Source organism: Bos grunniens, chromosome 21 (assembly GCF_055505025.1).
Source record: "Bos grunniens cultivar Pamir isolate PY7600 chromosome 21, Bosgru_T2T1.0, whole genome shotgun sequence".
NCBI lineage: Eukaryota > Metazoa > Chordata > Mammalia > Artiodactyla > Bovidae > Bos > Bos grunniens.
The window spans coordinates 21,254,104-21,280,575 of NC_141185.1; the positions used below are offsets into that span (position 1 = coordinate 21,254,104).

A 26,472-nucleotide genomic window follows, 5' to 3' on the forward strand; every position below is an offset into this window, starting at 1 on the left:
CATGTCTGTGTATATAAAAGACTAAAACAATACCTAAAATATATGAAAAAAGAAAGTCAATGAATATATACATAAGTGAAGTTGTATGTAGTAAAGCACTAAACTGGGGGGTGTTAACCTGTTTTTTCCACTAAGCTCTGACTAATGCTACATGAGCAGAGCACAGATTCTTGAGCCTCAGTTTCCTCATCTGTGATATGAGGGATTTGCCTAAAACTGATTCTTCATTGAAAGTTTCAGCTGATGTTAGTCTGACAGCTTATAGACAAATATTTATTTTCAAAACACAACTTACTAAACTATATGAAATTTGCATATCTAAAATTACTTTCCTATTTCCTCCACCACCCTGGGAATAGAGAAGTTAGGGAGTTGGTAGGGCGGGGCTTCGGAAGGACAGTGTGCTTACGACTGAACACATAGATTCAGCACCTAACTTGCTTGTGGCTTATCCAATAGCATGAACCAGACTGGATTGTTATGAAGCTAGTAACATTAAATGAAACGGATGGAGTAACATACAGTAGGTGTAAATAATACCCAACAGTCACACTACATTGTCTGTATCAAAGCTTCCTAAGCTTTTTCATATGCTGACACATAGAAAATATTATGCAGCACACTGATATAACAGAAGGAATTGAAGCCAAAAAAAAAAAATCATTGTTTTCATTACATAATTAGAGAAATGCAGAAGGTTGATGGAAATAATTATTTGTATAGAACTTTCAAGTAAAATCTTTTCAACTGTTCTAACTTCTAACCTATTAAAAATTTTAATGTTCCCACCAAGAGGAACACCCCACAAATGGATGATAATTTTTAAACCTTACCATCCACAATATCAAACATGTATGCAGTTGAAATTATACTTACAAAATCTAACAGCTCTAAATGTAATGGTAAGTGTAATGTTGAGCTTTCTTACATAATGTAAGTTAATTTTCAAATTCAAGTGATTTTTTTCACTATTAAGTATTTCAAAATAATGAATGCAACTCTAATTTGTACATACGTAACTCTGCTGCTAGTTGAGCCACTGTTCACACAGAAATACCTGATTTATATGGAAGCAATTCAAGGCCTGCAGGAAGCCCTGCTCCCACTTCCAGCTCCCAACACCCCGCTCCTCACACCCACCAGCTACATATGGAATTTCATATCTGGACTTCCTACCTGCTCTTCGAACACCTGGAGCATACTTCTTTCCCAGCTTCATAGATCCCCATCGTCTGTGTGTGAACAGTGGAACACTGCATCTGGCAAGGGAGAAGTGGGTGCCTGGGTACAATTACAAGTACACACCACTCTGGTAAATACAATACCAGGGTGATTGATTCCATACCTACTACCATTCATCTATTTTAAAATGCAATAAGCTCTTGCTCATTTGGAAATTTACATCATTTTCGCCCTTAACCCTATAAATCAGTTATTAATTTGTTGCCTCAGCTCTGAATGCACCCTTCAATGTATGCTCTCCAATAATGGAGCTCCTATGAGTAACACACCTTTAAAGTCAGAACAGTGTTGTTCAGTAAGCGCCATGGGGGACGTGGTAGAAGGCAAAGTTTATCGTGTAGGTTCCAGGGTAGGCAGCCTGGATGTAAGACTTCCGGTGTAGCCTCCCCCAGCCGTGGTCCCTCTGCTACCTTGCAGCCTCAGCCTGCCTTGTCCTTCACACAGAAGCCAGAGTTGCTGTACAGCTCATAGGCTGTGAAGCACGTGCTTCCTGCATGCACTGGACTCCCATTCCCTGCCCTGCATGTCACATGTGGCCCACACTGGCTCTGCAGGCCTCTCCATCCCTGGTGTCCACACTCCCACTGCACACGCAGTGCCAGCAGTTGCTGTCGGCCTCCTCCCCACCTGCACCCTGCTCAGCCTATTGCTTGCTGAGCATCTCCAGACTGGCTCAGGCCTTGTGGAACCAGTGATCCCTGCTGTCCTGGAGGCTGAAACACACCTCCACCAAAGACGACTGAAACCCTCCCGAGTCCGTCCTACCATGACTGTCCCCTCAGCTTTAAGGGGCCACATGCAGTTTCCTCACATTTTACAATTATTATCATAGTAATAATTCTTTATATTAAGCTTTTCCTGCTCAAACTACTGTGTGCTTTGTCTTCTGATTTGATCCAGACTGCTACATATATCCTTTTCAACTATGCCACAGCTTTTTATGCAAATCTAGTACTTTTGTTAGTTTTTAATTGATTACTTACATATTTTCTGCAACAAAAAACAGAGTTTAAAATGTGATTTTTTTTTCCTTAAAAGCCATTACATTTTTTGTCCTAGATTTTATACCTATTAAATATAATTGATCAAAAATACAAATATTATTACTTGTTCCTGAAAATGAGTCTGGTCCATCATCCATTCTATTTCTACTTTCATTTTTATAAACACAAGTGGTAAAAAATTTGTTTCACATATATAAGTAGCTGAGAAGAAAGTTTTGTTACAACAATGTCACTCATTCAACTTCTGAGTTTTCAGGACCAAAGAAAGCACTGTCCTATTATCAAAAGTTATTTTATATAGGTCAACAGTTGAAAACAATCATTAATTATTCTCATCACTGACACCAATATCACCAATATCTCAAACTGTGTCTTTAGCTCCATAGGTTTGCACATCTTAGTTTGATGCATCATCATAAGACTAGAAGGTTAAAGGTATGTGCTCATTTCATACATGGGAGAAGGGTTACCTGCAAAACGAAGAAAAGGAAAGGAGAAGCTGCACCCTGTTGACAAGTTCTTTCTAGGCAGAATACACAGGTGAACTCTGTGAATTTTCCTAGAAGCATACCCGCAGAACACTTGGAGATATTTTACCGTACTCCAGGGGGCTGGTGCTGGTGCTTACTCACTAAGTTGTGTCTGACTCTTGCCACCCCATGGATTGTAGACCGCCAGGGCCCTCTCTCTGTCCATGGGATTTCCTAGGCAAAAATACTGGAGTGGGTTATCATTCCCTTCAAAGGGTCTTCCTGACCCAGGAATTAAACCTGTGTCTCCTGCATTCACAGGCAGATTCTTTACTACCAGGGAAGCCCCTCAGGGGGTGTATCCCAGTCTGCAAACTATAGCTTCTGTGACAAGAAATATTAACAGGCTTATTTCCACATTACTTACAATGAAAAAGCAGCAGCAACCTAATGACCATTAATAACAGAATAGAGTTACTGTGGCAAAGCCACACAGTGGAAAACCACACAGTGGTCAGAATGAACTAACCTGACCTACATTTATTAACATGATGGATCTCAAAAAATCCAGCTTCTAAAGGATATATGTGTGTGTGTGTGTGTGTGTATATGTATAAAGATGTTATTGATGTACATTTTTGAAAGGCAGGAAAAATAAACCTATATACTATACATAAACACATTTAACCAGAAAAACAAAACACCATTCACACTCTTTTCATAAGAGTACTTACCTCTACAGCATGAGGACAACTGTATCGGGAACATTTTTTTTTTTTTTCTTGAAAAAAATTAAGGCAAATGTTAAATTTGCTCTCTAGGTAAAGGAGTATTCTTTACATAATTGTTACAGAAAACAACCTCAGCTATTTGGAGTATGGCCAAGAATCCACAAGGGAATAGAAAAGGTTTCTGGGAGATTATTCCCTGTACTAAAAGGCATCACATTCAGTAGAGCCACGTGTTTCCTTCCAGCTCATTTGTTCTTCTGTTCAGCATAATTCTGATAAGTCTGTCTGTTTCTTGGTCTCCAGTAGATTAGAAGTGGAGAGAACAAATGAGTGTGGAAGGCAGAAGTTTACAATCCTCAAAAACAATATAACTAATGATAAGTCATTGTGAAGGAACTTGAAATAGACCTGAACAAACCCGTAACAAGCTCTAAATACAATGTAATGATAAATGCAATGACCCTGAAACAATATAAAAATATATTCAAAATATCTCTGTAGTGAGTTAATAGAACACTTAATATACCTTGGAAATCTTTTCACACAAGATGGTTAAAATAAATATTTGTGTTTAAAAGAATGGATTATAATCAAGAAATAAGTGAAATTTTCTAAGAAAACACAGTTATTAGCTAAGAAATATTATGACTGATAGAAAGTGAATATTTACTGTGTACCAAGCATAATTTTAACTACTTCACAATAAAGTATTTTATATAGTCCTCATAACAACCCTATAAGACACAGTATTTGGGGACAGGGGAGAAAGGATAATTCTTTAGGGATATATTCCTAAAATATAGAGAAAAGCCCACACAACAACAAAGACCCAGGATGGCCAAAAATAAATAATTTTAAAAAGAGAGATATACTAATAGAGGTTTAAATACATTAAAAATTACAAAAGCAACAATAGAAAACTTTAACTGGGATAAATATCAAACATGAAGAAGAAAGGAAAATGGGGATGAGAATAGTACAAGTACATTAAGTCCCAATTTTTCATCTCAAGGAATCAATACACATACAAATTAATAAAAGTTCATAGATTGTATGTATATCTTCTAAAATTCTAAAATCACCATAATTAAAAAGGAAAAAAAAAAGTCAAAAGAGAAAATGTCTAGGATGTATAACTGGGCATAAGGAATAAATGGGGAAAACTGAAAATGATCCTTAAATTCTATTATTTTATTTCTTCCCAGTTGTTTATATTACCTTAATAAAATGTATTTTTAAACTAATTATGTTCCTTTATTCTGGAATCCCAAAGTATTTTAGACCACTCAGCCCATACCAAGTCTCCTGCCTTCCACCATGCTCTCATCTGCCTCCGTGGTTTATTGCCATTCTCTCTGTTATGTTTGATTTGCTTTCTCCTCTCTCCTGTCTTAAGCCAAGTCAAGTCTTTCCTACCCCAGAGCAAAAAAATTTTATTTACTTGATTAGAACATTCCACATTACTCCTCTTACATTTCTCTTCTTTCCCTTTCCAACTTAAAAAAAAAAAATAGTCTTTATTTCCTACTGAAGGCTGCCTTTTAATACTGAATATAATGATGCTTTTTGGTTCTCATTCTACTTATTATTTTATCCAAGCTTTTCACACGGAGCCTTTCTTTTTAACCTTTTTTCTATGGCAGAGGTAAGAATGGAGAGGGAGTGTAAATGCCTCACAAGGATAGCATTTCAAAGAACATCTGGGGAAATGCTGGTATGAAGTGTTCCAATTATAATGCATCACTGCTTTGTTCAAAAATAGTTAACCTTCAGTCTCTTGGCACTGAAGGAAAAAATCCAAGTAAACAACTAAAACCAATCAAATTTTCAATATAAACAGTGTAATATTAGCTATACTTAATTGCCTTTCCTTTCATAATCATATTAATGTGCAAGATGACTAACAACAGAATACAAACCCGAATTACAGAGATGTTTGAAAGATACTCAGTCCAAAGCTGAAAATGACACACTGCCTCAGTACAGCTATCTTAGAGTAAATCCAGCATTCCCCACTAAAAACAGTAAATATCTTACAAGTGAAGAGAAAAACAAGAAAAAAACAAAGCTGCACAGGAAATCAGCGAATTAACTAAGAATATCCAAATTCTAAAACTTGCCATTAGACAATATCCTGATTTTAAAATATGATCTTTAAGTGTACTAACTTTTTGCATTGGGTCATTCATGTCTATGTATAAGAAAAGGGCACAGTTTTGGTTAAGATAACTGAATGGGAAAGACCCCAAAAATATTATTTTTAGCCTCAAAGCCATTGATAGAAGTAAAAAAAAACTAACTAATGGAGCCATATTTATGAAAAAACTAGCTGATTTTATTATTATCAATGCCAATCAAGTCTTTAAATCAATCAAAATTTATTTAATTAGGCATAAAGTTACTTTCACATTTGCCTGCAACCATAGTAAATACAGTTCTTGGCATAAAGACACACAGCCTTTGGAGTTTAAAATATCCCCAACTGCAAGATTACATATATAAAACTCTCTTTATTGTTTATGTTATAGTGGATGAATTAAATTAAAATAATTATACCACCTAGAACAAAATAAAATGGAAATAATTTACTCATAGGATTCATATTTAAATCATCTTTATTTACAAAATACTATCCTGAGAATTATAATTCCATTAAGCTTCAATTTGAGCAAAAGTATAATCACTTAAGTAACAGCAGTTACTTAAACTGAAAATGAGAGAGAAGTCAAAATTACTTTTGAAGAGAGACCAACAATATGGTCAAGGTTCTTGCGGTGGCTCTGGATGCTCAGTAGTAGGCTCATTTGAAGGTGGAACCAGCCCTGATGGGAACTCACTTCTACTTTCAGGATGAGGCGGTGGGGGAAAAAATCCAGCTCTCGGGGGAAGATAATGAGGAAAACCTCTTGGTGGATAGACATTTCTCACTGTTCAAAGAGATTGGTAAAAGACAGGTTTTAACTTTCAGCACCTGCATTATGGCCCCAATAAAACATTAGCTTATAACTTCCTGTACCTATCTTTATTTTCAAAAGATGATACCCGACTAATTATCTGATTTAACAAATGAATTTTTACAACACTGAGAAAAACATATGCTCTTCAACTAAACGTGATTAAAGGGAATATCATTCATTTTAGCCGCAGATTTTTGTCCTATGAAAATCTAACATCTTAACACTTTTTAAAAAGGAGAATTCTTTCAAAATAGAGTAACTTACTCTCAAAAAAGCTTTCACGTAATGTAAATTTCACCAGACTTAAAATTAAGATCAGTAATTCCCAAATCTAATTTGACAGTATCCTAAAATATTTACAGTTATATCAAAAACTGTCTTGAAATTCCTCAAATAAAATTCATTTTAGTTCACTCTAAACTTTAAAAAGGAGAAATGAGGAAAGGAATGACTCTCAGGCAAACAATAGGCTTTTTCCTAGTGTTTGTTAACCATGTATTTATTCTGCTGAAACCTGTAGTTCTAAATGGGAACAGATAGTCATAAAAGCAATAATTGTTTCTTTTCTCAAATGTGAGGCTGTGAGGAATTTTAATAAATTCAACAATTAATCCAAACGATGATAAACACATTCCAGGTTTTAAATAAGTAGGACTGCATGGGAGCTACTTATGAAAAAAGATTTTAAAAGATTTTTTAAAATACTTCAGCCAGTCATTTTAATGCGAAATATAAACTGTAATTATTTTTACTAATTGACCCAATTTCTATCTAATAAGATACAAATAATTTTAGTCTTAACATAAGACTGTTGCAAAAAGCCAATGATTCTTTTGGTTTCTGAAACACAGAAGTAATTCTACATCTATTAAGATGAATCAAGTTGAAGCCTCATTACTGATGAGACCTCATTACTGATGGCTGGCAATCTTTCCAATTTGGAAAAATAATGCTATACTTACAGAAGATGAGAAAAACTTTCCTCCATTGTATTACTTCATGAATAGAAAGTAAAATGAATGTTTCTGATCTACTCTATAAGACATATATAAAGCTTTATAATGCATACTTGCGAATGGCGGAGGTGGTGGGCCAGGGAAATCCCTTGGTGGAAAATAATCTCGGGGACCTCCATACATGCTTCCTGGAGGAGGTGGAGGAAAAGGAGGCCCTCTTCTTATGAAAGGACCCCTTGTATCCATTGGAAACAATGGAACTCTGACTGGAGGACGAGGCGGAGGAACAAAACCAGGTCCAGTTGCTTCATTTTCAATGGGAAGAGATGAATCGGGAACATTTAAATTCTACAACAAATTGACATAGGGCAGTCACTGCAATAGCAAAGTTTGCAATAGCTTTCCTTATAAATTTAGGCTTAAAAGAAGGCATCTAGGCACCTAGGAAGAAAGCAGTCTATGATGCCATAAAAGGTTCCAGAGAAAGATTCCGTTTTCTACATCAGATGGATTTTAGCTATCATAAATATTTTATTAACTTAACAGAAAACAGCTTTAACCAACAAAGCAATTGTCCAGTTAAAAATAAAACATAAGACTAGCCCAAGAGTACCAAAATATACATTCTTTTATCAAGCATATACTAAAAAAAAAAAAAAAAAAAGCTTATGTTAATATTTTCAAGGTGACCAAAAACCAAGATTGTAAGCACAGTAAACAAAAAACATACTTTAAACCAGCTGGATTTAAAATGAAAGTCCAAGAGGTAATTCAAGTTCTTGTTTAATTATATAAACTAAATCAAGCCTTGAGTCTGTACATTGTACTTTATCACCATGGGGTACAATCCAGAAAGGAAATAGCTATAATGCAAAGCATGAAGTACATTTGTCAAAAAGAAAGCAGCAGCTTTTAATCAAAAAACCAGATGCTGGCTAAATTACTATTCTAGTAAACCAAGAGATTAGAAAGATCCTGAATACATGGATATAATTCCACTTTCAATACTTACACCAAGATCATCTTTGCTTTCATTTCTACTGGATTCCATTTCTGAAGATACTGGCCCATCTAAAATTAAAAGTTAAATCATGAAAAATACATGGTTTATCACACCATTCTTACAGCTTCAGATCACAAAAGACATTGATATCCCTACTCCCCTTGTTGGCACATAAGCCAACTTGACACCAGCATCCTGTATTAGGGCCACAAGGACAGCTTGAGTCCGTGAACTTTCGGCAGACTCAGAGTTCTGTAAAGGCATGTGTTTGTGGTTTCCCCAACACGTGCCTAGATAATCCTGCAAGCTGCCTCATTAAGGAAGCTTCCAGGAGACAGCATTCCTCTCCTCTCCCCATCTCCTTTTCCTCCTGCCTTCCTTTCCTTTCCTTTCTTCCTCCCTTCTCTCTCATCTTTCCTTCCTTATTCTTCCATCACATAACATAGACTAGCAACTGCATTAGCCACTGTTTCTAAATAAATGTTCCTGGGCTTTATCATCAAGAATTGCACAGGCTCTGAGAACATAAATGTAAACAACCCTCTCTGACCACAACTACATGTCCCCTCCCAGCCTTTTCATTTCATTACTCTCACTATACGTGTCCTTGGGTATCACTGAAGCTTCCAGTCCTCTGATCTCTCAATTTCCTCCTTTCTTCATTTCCTTCCCTAATTAGCTGATCTTGGAGACCCCACTGCTAACAGCCAGTCACTAGCGTCTTTATCCTATTGGCCATGTTTCACCTGCCTAGGATTCTTCTAGACAATCTTAGAGCCTGGTTCTGTACTCAGAGCCCCCTGCCTCGAGCTTCCACTGGGATCTTCCCTTCTGTTTCCTCCCTCCACCCTTTCTGCTAGACCTATCCTATGGGCAGGTCTCTCCCAACTACTATTTTAAAATTAGATAGAAAAAGAGAACCCCCTTACAGTTATCGCTCCCCTTCACAGTCAAAAGTTGTTGTTCTTTTTTAAAAAAAAAGTTTTTCTATATATATTATTCAGAATTCCTCCCATTTTGTCTCTCAATTGTACTCAATCTATGTGCAGCATACACTGTTCCACTGAAATTGTATCGCCCAAGATAAAATGTCTTTTTTTCCCTCAATTAAAATAGAACTTTCAGTTCTTATTTAATGTAATTTTTCACATTGTTGACTATTCCCTCCCTCTTTCAATCCTCTCAGCCTTCACCTTCTGGAAGGGCACCTTCTCCACCTCTCCTTTCTAGCTGCTCCTTCTCAGTCTTTTCAGTGGGCTCCATGACTCCTCAGGGGTGGTCTCTTCAGAGTTCCACCCTCAGCCTTCTCTCCTCTCATTCTCTCCTTGAGAAATTTCACCCATTCTACAGCTCGAATTTGATGTATACTACTACTGTACTTCCAGAAGTTTAAGTCAGATCTAGATATTTCCCCCAGGACTTCCGAGCTCAAAGTGCCTACTTGAATAACCTTGCAGCTGTATCACAGGAGCAGCTAATTTAAGTTCAAAGTTAACTTAAAATATTTCCCATCAAACATTATACTGCTTCTTGCTCCTTGTCTCACAACAATGAATGGCCCACATGCCTTAGCCAAGAAGCCGCATCAGCCAAGACTCCCCCCTCCTCCCTCATTCCATTCAATCTGAAGTCCTTCCAATTATATTAGCTCTGTGTCTCTTCACATCTTTCTGTCTGCTCAGCTAAGTCACCACCATCATCCATGTAGATTTCTGTCACAGTGTTCTAAAAAGTTACCCTCTCTCCAATCTCAACCGCTTCCTCTAATCTATTTCCCATAACACAATCAGAATAATTTCTCCAAAATGCAGGTCTGATCTGATTATTCTCCATTTAAAACCCTTTAACGTGTTCCCATTATCCCACAAGTAGGTCCAACATTTCTGAACAGGTTTGCAAGGCCTTGAAAATTGCACTGCTTACTTCTACACTACTTGTTTCAATATTCTGACTTCCACTCCATGCTGCAGCCGTATTTACAAGGCAATCCTACCTGTGTCTTTAAATATGCTATTCTCTCCTCCCAGACATTATCAAACATCATTCTGGCCCAGCTAATTCCTCCTTTAATTCTCAGCTTATCCATCATTTCCTCCAAAAAGACTTCCTTGACAACTCTACATTCAAAACATCACCACCTGTCATCTAGGTTCGTGGCTCGTGGCCTATAAGCTCCTGTAACGTTGTGCACTTGTTACTTTTGTCACTATATAGTGCAACTGCCTACAGACCACAGGTATAAGGAATGCTGACCTCCCATTCACCACGGAAACACAGCAGCTACCACGGTGCCTGTCAAACGGTAAACAGTCTACAGATATTTAGTGCATCAATGGCAGGGCTGAGGCACTAAACTGATCACTAGCCTCTCATTTCAGTAAAGCCTAGGGATCAAGACCATGGCTCTGGAGTCAGACAGGGTATCAAATCCTAGCTCTAACACTTCCTACCTGAGCTCTTTAGCACCTTTTTGAGCCTTGGTTTCTTCATCTGTAAAATAAGGGTAATAGTATCTACTTTACAGGTTTATTGTAAAGATGAAATGAGGTCATTCATTTCATTCAATAAATGTTTACTGAGCACTAGTGTTACTTAATGTATTTCAACCATTTCACACCACTTTCCTTCATGTAAATACCATACACTGATAAATCAATAACAAAACATTACATATATAGAAATTTTTCAGCTTACAAAATACTTCCACCCACATTAACTCATTTAACCCTCATAAGATCAAGGGATTCATATCTCAGTTTTACAGGCATTACCCATCAATAACTCATGCTCTTTTCTTTATTTTTGCTTATACTCTTCATTATTACTGGCACAGACCTTTACCTTTTAACTAAATTTTCAAATTCCCTAAAAGCAGCTCAAATGCCACCTCTTTCACAGAGTTTTCCCTCATCCTTCAACTATAAGGGCATTTTCACTTTCTGTGAACATAACATATTCTCTAATGGGACTTACCATTCTGACTAGTATCAGTCAAGCATATATATCTGTCTTTCTCCTCTATTAGTAATTATTAGCTCCTTAGAGCTAAAAACTATACCTTACTATAATTATATTGTCTACCATGTCATGCAGTGTACCTTCTAAAGTGAAAGAACTTAAAAATTACTTGCTAAATTGAATACTGTTCAATTGCAAAAAAAATGAACAAAAATGTGAAAAATTTTAAATAGCATTAGTTTAGAAACAGATGTTTAATCACACATACTTTCATTCACATTAAGCTTGAATTAATGGGGGAAAACAATTTTAAACACCAAACAGAAATAATTATAATAACAGAAAGCCAGGCCATAGGTCTCCTTCTTTGCTTATTATTCAGAGAAGAATGATTTTCCAAAATAATACATATTCCAACTGGATAATTTCCCTCTCCTAAAATATATACCCTTTCCTGAGGAAATCTTTTACCCATAAATTTTTCATTTTCTACTTTTAATCTTTTGTTATGTACTTCTAAAATACATTGGGTGTATGTAATTCCCAATTTCAATGGGTTGCTATGAGGTGGTTTAAGAAAATGAGCCCCAGACAAATCGTTGGTTGCTCAGTAAATGTTAAATCTACCTAAACATAAAAAATTTAAACAAGGTAACTGATTAACCCATCAACAGAGCATGCACTCAAATTATTTCTCTGATTTTCACATATCATTCACACAGCCTAATTTCTCTGATAACTACACAGGATTTATGTAAAGTGGATTGGAAAAACTAGAAAATTAATCATGGAACACAGTAAAATTCACCACCATCGGTACATAGAATAAAGTCATTGAAATAGTGCTCAAACCAACCACCAACACATGTTCAGATGCCATGGATGTGTACAAAACAGCAAGAAACAAAACCAGGAAGTTCTCAGGAAAGAAACTGTGACCTTAAGAGCTAAGCAGAAATCACAATTATATTAGTCCTTTATGCAGCTTCCAGTTCTTTAGTATGCCTTCATTACTAAAAAACACATATACACACAGAATATTTCTTACCTGTTTTATCCAAAGATGGCATATTAAAACTTCTGAGTTCTGCTGGTCCAGAAAGTCTACCAGAATTAGAATAAAATCTGTCTTGCCTTTGTGGAAGAAGAACTGGATCAGGATATGGCTGGCCTAAAAAACATGTTTTTAAAATAGCTTCATTGAAGATAAAAATCAAGTTTCCTTAAATTTAATACATTGAACGTAGAATTTTTCTCTCTAAAAGACTTTGACACATATTCTTGGTAGATGACAGTAAACAATTTTAGGAAAACTACACACTTTACTTAAAGCAATAATTTTGCTTTTTAGTAAACACAAATATGATGACACCTTGGAGTTTGAAAGTTTCCATTACTACATGTACATCAGAATATATGAACAGAATTTAGTTACATATCTATATTTATAGATAGACTTAACTTTAATTTTAATAATAGTGGAAGGAAGTGGATACACCAATAAATCAAAAAAGGCTTCAAGGAGCTACCTACTAGTAAACAAAGAAAAGATGAATATGCTGTAAACACAGTAAGAACTAGCGGAACTGATAACGATAAAAGAAATGGTCACCAGAGCAGAAACAGTATCAGTGAGCTCGTCAAGTAATCAAATTTTCAGTAACTTCAACGTTTTAGAATTTAGCATCCCTCCAAAACTAAAGGGAAAGATCTCTGACTCAACAGATGAATGGAAGGTTCACAATGCTCAGATTAAGGACATTTGGGCGGGCACAAATTTAGGCACAGACTCTGACTCAAGTGCTTCTACAGTCAGCCTCCTTTGTCATTTATGATGACAAAATGGTAATAATTCATGGGTCCTTGTGTAACTCCTCATTCTTGAAAAAATATAGGTAGTCTATCTCATCTCTGTTAGGTGACGGTAGACTTTGATTAAGGATGCTTTTGCCAATCTTCAAAAATATGGTAGAGAACATGACCAGCATCTGCCCATTTCTCCATCCCCAACCCCTGGGAGCCACTGGTCCACTCTCTTTCTACATGTTCTACATTTTCAGATGCCCACGCATAAGTGACGTCCTGCAGTATTTGTCTTCCTCTATCTGAATAATTAGGGGTGGAAGTTCTTAAAGACACTGCTACAGTGGGAGGGAAGGGCCAGAAGTTTCCTTAAGTAACCAGATTCTGGCAAAAGTTAGTAAGTAATAATACTATTTAAAAAAATACGGCAGAGGACAAAGGGGATAACGTTTTTTTTACCCTGTTTCACTCTCTCCCATCCTAATAGATATGGTCTCATACTACCTTCCATGACTGTCCTAGGTGAATATAATGTGAACTCCATACATACTTGTTATATGATTCAGTCCCTTGGGACCTTACAGACAAAAAGCCAAGGATACCATCTGACATCAACTGGAGTCAATGAAGAAAATTATATTTAATGAGTTCTCAAGGGTCAAGTGGAGAAGGAAATGGCAACCCACTCCAGTATTCTTGCCTAGAGAATCCTGTGGATAGAGGAGGCTGGTGGGTGGCTGTCCATGGGGTCGCACAGAGTCGGACACAACTGAAGCGACTTAGCATGCATGCATGCATTGTAGAAGGAAATAGCAACCCACTCCAGTATTCTTGCCTGGAGAATCCCAGAGACAGAGGAGCCTGGTGGGCTGCCGTCTATGCGGTCGCAGAGTTGGACACGACTGAAGTGACTTAGCAGCAGCAGCAGCAAGGGTCAAGGGATGTGACTTAGGAAAGAAAGATTCAGAGTCTTGAAGGCCCATTTCCTCCCTTTCAGAGTTGTGGTAACCATCTGAATTAGCCCCATGGGAGAAAGGGCCAATACCAACCACTGAGGTCTAAACTGCCTTTTCCCTACTTTAAACACAGAATTAACTAAATGGCAGACTTTCCAACTCTTCCTTAAAATCAGGTCTCAAGATACCATATCACTATTTTCCTTCTAAAATACATCCCCACAATATCAGTAACCTGAGAAATACAAGATTTTGCTGTAAGTATTCTGTTTTACTGACCATATGTTACACATTGCCCTCCTCTAGGAAAATAATCCACTCTTAAATCTACCAGCTCTTATTATGTGCCAGGCATTAGTGATACAAAGTTGGTTTTAATACAATCTGTGTCCTTATGATGATGAAACAAAAACAAATCATGTCTTAAATAAAAGGGCATACAAATAATATGAGAGATGGTCTATCTAATTCTGACTGGAGGAGTCCGAAACGGTGCCACAGAGGAGGTAAAGCTTGCCCCGAAAGAAAAATAAGAAAGGACAAACGAGTGATATTGATATTTGGTATTGATTAGAATGATATTCTAGTCAAATCCAAATATACATATACATGTATATGTACATACATAAACAGACACATATACTTAATGTATTAAAACTACATGGAAAGCATATGACCAATGAAAGACTAAAATACAAATAAGTACATGAAGGGTTCCTTTCTCTTTTGACTGCATACCTTTGTTTTCTACCAGCCTTCTCAGAGAAGAGATGATTAAAAAGGAAGAATGGGAGAAGGAAAAGAATCAGGGGAAAAAAAAAAACAAATAAAAAAGGAGGAAGAACCATACAGAGCACCATGAAGCAATTTCATAAAATAAAGATTACAATAAAATTCACAATGTCTAGTTTAAACAAAAATGTTATTCATCTCTTTTCATTCCAAAATAAATCTCAGCTTATAATAGTTCCTTCAGTAGCTTTAATAACTGAGGGTCTATCACATAACAAGAACATTAATGTGGTTGAGAAGAGAATTATACAGATGGATAAAGGATTTGCATTTTTTAATTTCAGTACTGTTCACTAATCAAGTACAATAAGCATCTTTACTCAGAATGTGAAGAAATAATTTAATTTAATGATTAAAGAATTAATGGAAAGTAAAACTTCCAGAAAGTAGCTGATAAAACCATCAATATGGATAGATTATGGCTCTGGAATAAAGAGGCCAATGGTACAGAGAAAATGTCTAAGAAACATACATATGCAAATATGGACATTTAAGATAAAAGTAATATTTCAAATTGATAAATAAATATACAGTATTAAAACAACTGTCTACCCATGGGGGGAAAAACTCTTCAACTAAACACTAAAACCAAAATAAAACCCATATTAAAGACCTAAAAAATCAAAATTTTACATTTTTAGAAGAAAACAGTATCTTTTTGATATTGACAGATTCTAAAGAAAAAAAAATTCAGTAAAAATAAAAATGGATTAACTTCCCTTAAAAAAAATAGAAAACTTTTGGTTTTTGATATATAACAATAACCTACATAACAATAAACCAAGAAAATATTTATAAAAGATAGAAGATTAGCATCCAAAGGATACTAAGAATTCCTATCAAGCAAAAGAGAAATGGATCAGGCAATCTACAGAAGTAAATACAAATAACCAATAAACATAAAAAGAGGCTCAAGCTCACTAATAATGAAGGAACTGTAAAAAAATCAATCAAAGAAAAATGAGAAAAAATTTAACTCATATGGCTGGAAATACTTTTTAAAAGTTTTACATCAGGTATTGAAAAAACAGCTACTCTCAAATACTTCACACATAACCACTCTTGAAGACCAAGGGCAACATCTATTAAAACTGAAACTATGTGTATCTTACTTTCCAGCAATTCCATAACCTGGGCTCATCTCTAAAGAACATACGTGCAAAAATCAAGTGTTAACTTCAGCACTGTTAGTAATGGTGAAACACTGAAAACACCCTGAATGTTCATCAGAGGAAAATGGATAAGACTTGATAAATATATTGTGGTATATTTATATACTTAAATACAGCAATTTAATAATAATTTTTTTATTAAAATGGAAAGAAATCAGGAACATATGCTGACAAAAACTTGATAAAACAGAAATTTTAAAAAAATCATATATAGACTACAAGTTTACAAACATTAAACTGATGAGTAATTGCCTCTGGGAAAGAAGGTTGACCTTGGGAAAGGAAACAGAAGAGTTTCCCTGGTGGCTCAGAGGGTAAAGAATCCACCTGCTGTGATGGAAACAGAACAGACTTCAACTCATAGAGTTTATATTTGTTTTATTTACCCATTCTCTTTCTCTGACACACAGCTACACATACACACACACACACATATGTATATATATATGAAACAAATATTAATATGCAAATTCTGGTAGGTGATAGGATTATGCTATTTTTTAACTTTTTGTTTTTTTTTCTTCACCTGTAAAATGGGAATAATAAATTTAAGAGTGTTAGAATGATTAATATAAAGCTCTTAACATCTGGCACAAAGTAAGCATCCCAAAGTACATGTAATGATAAATTAATTTTTTTACAATTACAAACTATATATGCTTAGTCGCATACAACTCTATGCGACTGCATGGACTGTAGCCCAGGTTCCTCTTTTCCAGGCAAGAATACTGGAATGAGTTGCCATTTCTTCCTCCAGGGCATCTTCCTAACAAAGAGGTCGAACTCATGTCCCTTGAATCTCCTGCGTTGGCAGGCAGATTCTTTACCACTAGCGCCACCTGGGAAGCCTATAGTATTGACTGGTCTCTTTCAAATCTATGATCATAAACTTCAACTGGATACTCAACATTGCCGTGTAATCATACCACATTTCACTAACATATAAACTCTTTCACTCTCCTAAATGGCTACTGTGTACCTTTTTCTCCCTCCAAATCTCTGACAATCCCCTCCTTTTCTCTCCTATCTCAAGTTAATGATCTTACACATCAAGGAACTTGATGCAACTAAACACACTCACTTACCTCACCCAGCCTCTACGTTTGTGCCCAGCTGCTCCACCTTCCTTCCTTTTACAAAGTTATTCAAACACTATCTAATTTCTTAATTACCCTCTGGATCCCACTCTTTTTGTGTACTTTTATACCCTCTCCCATACATCATCAATTTCTCTTCTGATCTTAGATTATTCCCATCAGCAAATAAACATGTTGTAATGTTTTCTATCTTTAAAAATAAAAACATTGCTCCATCCAATTACCACCTCATCTCTCATTTTTATTAAAAGCAAATTTTTTCAAAAATTGTTTACATTTGTCCCCACATCTTAATCTTCCTCAATCGACTCTGTTCAGGAAGACTGCAAAATTAAACATGGATTTTTCAAGTTTATATAACTACATATAGCAGTAAGTTAGCAACCAAATGCTAATCATTAGAATTTAAAAAGGATCATTACACAAGAAAGTTGAAGTGCCACAAGAAATACATACTCCCAAAAAAGTGACAGCCTCAAAATTTGGAATTTGGAAATAACTTTAAAGTAAATCTCATCCTCTAAGAGTAGAAAAGCATCACTAGGATTTTAATACACTTTTTCAGCTTATGAAAACTCCAAAATCTCAACAGGAAAATCAAAGTGAACCTAACTTAAGACAAACTATAATTCTATCAAATGCATCTTATCTGAAAGAATATTTGCAATGCAGGGCAAAGGTCTACACAAACATCTATAGATCAGAGCCAGTAATGTAAAAATCTATGCCTGTGTTCTCCAAACTGTTCTGATAAAGCTCTCCCAACTGTTTTGATCTGTTTAGCCTGCTTTTCTCTCTTAAGGTAAAATTTAGAACTGTCCTCTTCAAGTTGGCTGTATATGTCTTCTGTTTAGCTCTTTAAAAAAAGAGAGATAAAAAGCAAGTTTTTTAAACATGCAATGCTGAAGGCCACACTTAATTCATGATAAAACCACCAAGAAATAGCAGCTAAGTCTCTTTGCTACCCCTTACATAAAATATATTATCTAAATCAGTTAAAGATAAGCACTGACCAAAATACAAAATGGAATACATACGTACATACATATTCCCTGCTCTTTGCTAAAGCTCAAAAAAGTACACGGAGGAAAAATCATGTAATTCACTATTAATGCATATCTCTCGAGTAGCACAAGATCTGCTGAGAATTAAGATTCTTATTCTTCTCTGCTACTTCTCTATTCCTGGAAAAAGAAATTGTGAGGCAACATAGAGGAATAAAAGGACACTGAAGGTGGAGCACTGAAAAATCAAGAGGGGCACTGAGAGATGAAGAATACCAAAGGGTAAAAAAAAAATGATAAAAACTGAAACTTTGCTTCATTAAAGTATCTGTGGTTTTATTTTCTTAACTTAAAATTTTACCAAAATATTTACATGAACTTAGACACAATTACTATCCTTCTTGTTAGATTCATGAATATAACCATGTACATATGATGAATCGTTACTGTGATTAATACCTGTACTATAAATTACTTATAGATATAATTCTCAAGAATCAGTTAAAAGACTAAAAGCCAAGAATCCTGCAGATTCATACTCTGACAGTCAAAAAGCTATCATTTAAATTTTAGCATTTCTTATTTGAATTATGTTACTAGTACCATAGAAACATACAGATACTAATTACAGTTTACAAAAAGCATAAGAACATTTTAATAAGCATGTCTCTCAAAATGTATTAATAACTACTAAATGTGGGAGCAGGAGATGCAGACGATATGGGTTCAATCCCTAGGTTGGGAAAATCCACTGGAGTAGGAAATGGCAACCCACTCCAGTATTCTCGCCTAGAAAATTCCATGGACAGAGCATCCTGGTGGGTTACAGTCCATGGCACTGCAAATAATCGGACGTGACTGAGTGACTCAGCATGCACACGTGGGAGTTAGATCATATTTAAAGACTTTCTAAAAACTTGTTCAACCATTAGTCAAGATTGCTTACTATGCACAGCTTTGTAAATAAGAGCAACTATAAAGAAAACAAGGCAATTAGGAAGAACTTAACAGAAAAACCATATATTTCTTTCTTCCAAAAAGTAATTTTAAAATTATATTACTTACATATATTTTTAAAAGCCAGTTATATAATAAGTGAAAATACATCACAATAGTATTAATATAATCACTCTGGCTAGATTCTATTCATGACCTTAATTATTTACCTTTCCTCGTATCCTTGTCCTTAAGAGGTAGAATACCTATCCTGCCCAATGATTCCAAATTCTGCCATGTGACTTGCTTTGTCAATCAATGTTAGCTGTTGTGATTCAGAGGCTTCAAAAAGCATTTTGATGTTTTTGCTTTTCTACTCCTGAACTTCAAGGATGAGATCCTCACAGAATAAAGTTCAACTTCTTACAGAATGAAACACTGAGCAAGGTAAGTAACACTGATGAAATTCATGTTGCAGTTAAATATTTATTAAGAATTTATAATGGGTTTGTTAATTACGGGACATCTTCTTGTTAAAATTTTAATTCTGATTACTTATGATGTGATATTTCTATCTAAATTCATAAGATGAATAAAAATAAACTGAAAACGGTTTCTTAACCTGAATGCTGGCTTACAGGTGTGCTCAAATTTTGAAACAATCATCAGGTTATATGCATAAAAATACTTGCACTTTATATGCTCTGTATCCAGATAAGAAGGTTTTTTTAACTGTTGACTTTAAAATAAAGATTCCCAGAGACCTGCAAAAATAATGCAGAAAGTTCCTGCATACCCTTTACCCAGTGTCCCCAAATGTTTACATTTTTCATAACTATAGTTCAATGTAATAACAGCAAACTAACATTATTACTAACTAACATGTATAGTTCTTGCCATGGATAGATTTTATCATGAATAGATTTATGAAACCACCACCACACTCAAGATACAGAACTATTCCATTACCAAAAGGATCTCTCTCAGGCTTCCCTTTAATCACATCCACTCTCCTCCCTCTACCATCCCTAACTCAAGGCATCCACTAATCTGTTTTCTAGTTCTATAATTTTGTCATTTCAAGGATGTTATATACATGAAATCATATATTATCTGACTTTCTGAGATATTTTTCTCAGTCAACGTTATGGCTTTATGTTAGTCACTCAGTTGTGTCTGTCTCTTTGAGACCCCATGGACTGTAGCCCGCCAGGCTCCTCTGTTCATGGAGCTCTCCAGGCAAGAATACTGGAGTGGGTAGCCATTCCCTTCTATAGAGGAGCTTCCCATGCCAGGGATCCAACCTGGCTCTCCTGCGTTGCAGGAAGATTCTTAACCATCTGAGATCTATTCAAATTGTTGCATGTATCAATAATTCAATCTAGTTTGATTCCACCATAGTCAGAGAACACAGGATATGATTTCAATTCTTTTAGGTTTGTTAAACATTGTTTCATGACCCAGGATATGATCTATCTTGAGAAATGTTTCCTTGGGGCTTGAAAAGCAGGTCTGTTCCAATGACAATTTATCTGATCCAAAGCATTCCTCAGTATATCTCTTTAAGAAGACTTTTTAGTGGTTGCTCTAGGTATTACATAACTTACCACTGTTTACTGCTGTCAACATTTACCAGTTTGTTTAAAAGGTAGCTTGACCTAGAACAGGAAGTCCCTCAATTAAGTTTTTAAAATGAAAAAGGTGTGTTCACAATTGGATTTAGAAAAGAATGCTGTAAATAATCTTTGGTTTTACTAACACTGTATATTATATTATTTGGTCTATCAACTAGATTGAACATAATCTTGAACATCTCAACATCAACCATTAATACTGAACTAAATGTTCTCTTACTCAGATAAACAGGTTACACAGATCACTCAGTTCATCTCTCTCATTGTATAAAAGGACTGAGGTCCAAAGAGATAAAACAAATTTCAAAAATCACATAAAAAGATTAAAGAGTGAAGATTAGAAATCAAATTTCTTAATTGCCAATCCAAATACTTTTTCACCTGCAGAATTCTGGACAGGGGCTACAGTGCATGGGGTTGTTTAGTTGCTCAATCATGTCCAACTCTTTGTGATCCTGTGGACTGTAGCCTGCCAGGCCCCTTGGACCACAGGATTTCCCAAGCAAGAATGCTCAAGTGGGTTGCCACTTCCTTCTCCAGGGGATCTTCCCGACCCAAGGATCAAATCCATGTATCCTGTATTGGCAGGCAGATTCTTTACCGCTAAGCCACCAGGAAAGCCCCAAATGTACCAGATGGGCTTAACAGCAGAATGAAAGTAACACTGGAAAGATCCAGTATACTTGAAGAACGATCAACAGAAATTATTCAACCAAAAAAAGAAAGGAAAAAAATTTGGCAATAAAATGAGGAGACAGAGATCTATAGGACAACATCAAAAGGTCTGAAAAATTATAAGTTTCAGGCAATTGGTAATATGTCAAGTATGTTCCAATTTTATAAATAATGGTCACTATTGTTTGAGTTCCAGCCTCAGCTCCTCACCTAGCTAACTGTTCTAACTAAGACTGTCAGGGAAAATCCCTCTTCTGGGACTTAGTTCCCTTCTCTATTTAGTAAGGGCACTGGATAAATTAGTGGTTTTTAAATTTAGCTATTCCTCAGAACCTCCTAGAGAGGTTTTTTTGGGAAATACAGATCTTACCTGCAGAGATCATGTTCAGAAGGTGTAATGACAACATCGTAAAGCAACTATAATTCAATGAAATTTACAGAAAAACAAGGGCAGGGGAAAGTGGTGAAACCCAGGTATTTGCAGATATTTGCATTTTTTTAAGTCCCCTAGATTATTTCTGATGATAAGCCAAGTTTGAGCATCACTACCCTAGATAATACTTGGGGGGAGAGGCAGAGCACGTGACAGGGGCTCTTGGTACTGACAGCTTGTAAATTCTCAAAAGGACCATTCTTTACAAAAATATGAGATTTCCCTGGTGGTTCAGTGGTTAAGAATCCACCTTGCAATGCAGGGGACACGAGTTTGATCCCTGATGAGGGAACCAAGATCCCACATGCCTTGGAGCAACTGAGCCCATGCACCACAACTAGAGAGTCCGTGAGCCACAAAGAAAGATCCCGCTAAGACCTAATGCTCCCAAAGAAAAAATTTTAAATATATATATATATGTGTGTGTGTGTGTGTATACACACACACACAGAAATACAATATACACCAAAAGCTTGAAATCAAACTCCTTAAGAAAGGGGCTGTAAATTATTCATCTTTATTTTTATCACATCTAAAGTTTAAAATGAATGCTACTCAAGAAAAAAATCCTTGAAAGGAGGATTTCTATGCCACTTATTAACAGATTCTTAAGTCTGAAAGTCACAGCATATATATTTCTAAATATAAAAACAGTAAGAAAACTATTCAGCTTTCTTAGAATTATTTGGGTATTCATTCATTCAACAAATGTTTACTGGGCAAATACTACAGGCTTGGCATGGTTCTAGGTTCTGGAGATACAGCAGTGAACTAAAGTGATACAAATCTGTTTTTATGAAGCTGATACTCTACTGATATCAAACAAAAGAAAGTAACCTCAAACCAAAGAAATTACCACTTCATACGATATACACACACTAACAAAGCAAAGGCTAACTCTTGGAATTAAAGGTTTTTTTAACCACAATATTCTTCCTTCTCCAACTCCTCAGGAAGCAATCTGAACTAGTATATTTTTTAAAATGTAACTAATTTATGCAAAGCAGGCATAGCTCACTCTACATAACAGTGTCTGTCCCTGAAACACTGTGCATAAATTAAAGTTTAGCAAACTGAATAATTTTAATAACGTTCCTTGGGCAAATAGAGGCTATAAGGGAATAACAGTTATTGCCTTACTTCAGAATATTCTACTGTGAGTCTTCCGGTAAATATATTTATCTTGACAATTAATCTAAGATATATTGTTCAAGGGTAAAAAGACAATTAGAAGAAGGTGAATAGTATAACTGCATAGAAGTGATGAAGGAATGGGTATACCTATGTTTATGAAAACATATCAAAAAAGAACTCCCTAAAAGATATAAAACTACATTCTGGGAGGGCATGCTTAAGATGACAAGGGGGATTTTTTTCACTTTCCTAATTATACATTTCTCCATTGTTTGAATTTTCTAACATAAACATGCATCACTTCTATGAGCAACAAAAACTATAGAGACACTGCATGGTGGGGGTGGAGGGAGGACAGTTTTCTATAATGTGAATAATTATCCCTAATTATTCTCTTTGGAAATTTGTGTTACTACTGTTTTCTAATATGTATCATGGTTCTTAAGACAGGGCACACGTGTACTTCTCTAGTCTTTTATTCCTGTATGGTGCACATACTGGCTGCCTTTCAAATATACACACTAACTATACTCATTCCATACCTGATGGAGGAATCATCATCCTACGATCTTGTTCCCAGGGAGGTGAAAGGGAACCAGTGTCAGACGATGCTCTGTGAGGATCAGTTAACCTATCAGAATTTGATTCTCCTCTTTCATTGGTAATCGGATGGTCCAGAGGATTCCCTGGGCCTCTTGAGCCTAATTAAAGAAGAAAGGTACAACTGTTTTATCTAAAAAAGTATTATAAGATCTCTCATCAAATAAAATCCAGGCCTTTTTTTGAAAGGCAGAACAATCAGATTCCGACCAAGTTTTCCTAAGACACATTAGACTATAACTCTATCCCTACCAAAGCCATTTCTAAAACAAAAGGAAATATTTTGTCATATACATAAATACTTGCCTATAAAACTCATTCTTAAATGTTATTACTATCATTATTTACATATAAAGTCAGTGGTTAAACTGGAAATTATAAATACTAAGTCTGAAAAATAAAAGTAGAAAGTAAATAGCAAAGTAAAGGATTTCTATATCAGATGTAATAATTATGAGATTTTTGTTAATTAAACTAATATGCCAATAGTCAAAGGGTATGAGGCCTTTAAAACAGTCATCTTAGAGGCTATATACCTATTTTAATAATTCTGCAACTACTTAACGTATCTTTTAGAAATGTACTCATATTAACTTAAGAGCCACTCAAGAAATTGCATCTTACTGTTGTAGTAAGTAGAGGCATGACTCTTCATGACTTCTGCCTCAGAAATGATTTTAACCAGTCTGATTACAAAATTTATATATGTCACATAAATTTGGCTTTAAGTGGCTTCTAGCAATTTTTAAATATCAAGTTCACCTCCAAAGAGAGCTCACAACTCTGAAAGCAAGTCTAAAATAAAGAGTTTCAAAAGCAGCAGCACTGTTGAAATAAACACTCTGAACAAGGTAAACTCATTTGGATAAGAAAATCTGACACGCTGACATTTATAAAGAAAGGGAATCATTCCAAAGTTCCCTTCCTATGACCACAGAAAGAATGGTTCCTCAACTAATAACCCATATTCAATTAAAGTGAAAAACACAAATATAAAAAGTTTTAATATTAAATAACAAAATTAATTAATATTTTATCTGCCATTGAAGGGGGAATGAGGTCTCCTCAAAACTATATTGCCCAGAAAACAAAAGCTTATTTAACTTTTCAAAGAACAACTTTAAAAAAAAATTATTTTAATAGAAATCATTCTAAAATGCTCCCCACATTTCAGTACTTCCTCTAAGAGATAAAAGTAATATGACCTTTTCATGGTAACTTGTACCAATCAGTATAAGCATTCTTTTTTTTTTTAATTTTAGTAATTTTTAAAATTGTTCTATCTACTCTTGTTGGCAGGAAGCCAACTGACTTTTATGTCAGAAGGTCAACTTTTCCTCATTCCTTCTAGTTTGTTCATCCTTCTAATCAGTTCATCAGAAGGAAAAAAAGGTTGGGAAAGCAGAAAATTAAATCGGTGAAAAATGTGCAAGAGTCAACTAGGCTGCAGTTGTCTAGAGTGAAAAACGGATCTTTAAAAGAGACATTCAAAGCCTTTCTCCTGACTGCTTACTTCCAGAAGAAAAAGTACAGGCCAAGTGACTATTAGGTGAAAGACTGCCAACATGAACAGGCTAAAGGTCAAGGTTTTTCATTCAGTCCACAAGTTACATACAATTTACTCTAAAAAGACATTATTTTCCTTACTCTCAACCTTACTCAAACATGTATCTCATCCAAACTTTCAAAAAAAAAAGATAAGAGGAAGGAAAAGAAAGGTCATTCTTCTTTTGTGGGTCATAGAAACGTTCAGTTCAAAGCAACTCTTTTAAGACCGGCTGATAACTTACCTAAAACTTCTGTAGCTTTTCTAACAAACAGTAAAACACCCTTGCAAATGATCTAATCACATTGTATCTTGAAAGTTATTTAAAAAGAAAGGAAAGTAATTTAAATAGGAGAGGAGAAATCAAAGGTAATTTTTTACTGTTATTTCAAATATTCAATTAACTACAAGCAATCCTTGACTTATGTCATTCAACTTCTAGTGATTCACATTGGCAATTTAGCTAGTTTATACCCTTACTTATAGGGCCATTGTTTTTCAGACTGTTGGCTGCAACCCATTGTGGTGTATGAAGTTAATCTTAAGTAGTATTCTTTCTTAATGAAATGGAATAGAACTGAATAGAAGTTATCAGAAAGCATCAAAGATAGTAAGGGTAGTATTCATGTGACTGGCTTCGAGAACACTTATGTTCATGCGTAATATGACATGATATAAACACAAATTCAGGGCTAAAAACCTAAAGCTCTTGATTTTGGAATAAATATGTTTCAATTTTGCCACAACGCAAGGGAAAGTTTTAAAGTAACTTGACAAACAAAATATAGTTGAGAGACCAAAAGAGGAAAACTCCAGATCAAAAGAGGTATACAGGTAACATCAGTGCTGATGAGGTCACTGCAGAAAGATCAATAGCTAATGCTTGTGCTTGAATGGCTCTGGAAATTCTCAAAAACACATAAGCGGGTAACAAAGCACACAATCTTGGGTCAGTTTCTCAAAGTATTAACAAATGAGTTAGGGCTCTTTTAAGGTTCCCAACAAAACTATGCCTACAGGAGAGCACTTCTGAATTCCTTGTTTCTTAAAAAAAAAAAAAAAAAATAGCTCTTTCACTTTCTGATTTTCTACAATAAAAAGATCATGATAATAAAGTAAAAAAAAGATTTTTTTTAAAGTCTGGATTCCAATAATGCTTAATTAAAATACAATTTTATGCTAGGTTATACTGTTACTGTATTTCATGCATACTTTTATAAAGTTATATATTATGTAGCAAAAGATACAGTTTTTAAAAAGATTTTAAAAGATGATATATCAAGTCCCTGACCAAAATGTAATCCATTAGAAATAGGTTTCTAAGGGAAAAATATATTCAAATTAGATGTCACAGAGTTCCTTTTCCAAA

The 26,472-nt window shown here is 35.2% G+C and overlaps 1 protein-coding gene across 39 annotated transcripts in view; it reads right to left on the reverse strand.

The window, feature by feature from the left end:
• Positions 1-6,044: 6,044 nt before the first annotated feature.
• Positions 6,045-26,472, reverse strand: part of MIA2 (MIA SH3 domain ER export factor 2) — a 97,101-nt gene continuing 76,673 nt past the window's right edge. For all 39 annotated transcript variants that reach the window (XM_086363402.1, XM_086363400.1, XM_086363401.1 and 36 more), the window contains 5 exons: positions 23,500-23,658; positions 12,370-12,492; positions 8,373-8,431; positions 7,474-7,708; positions 6,045-6,374 (listed from right to left, as the gene is read on the reverse strand). In XM_086363402.1, the coding sequence (XP_086219528.1) occupies positions 6,208-6,374; positions 7,474-7,708; positions 8,373-8,431; positions 12,370-12,492; positions 23,500-23,658 (743 nt within the window). In that variant the 3' untranslated portion in view covers positions 6,045-6,207. The remainder of the gene's footprint in view (positions 6,375-7,473; positions 7,709-8,372; positions 8,432-12,369; positions 12,493-23,499; positions 23,659-26,472) is intronic.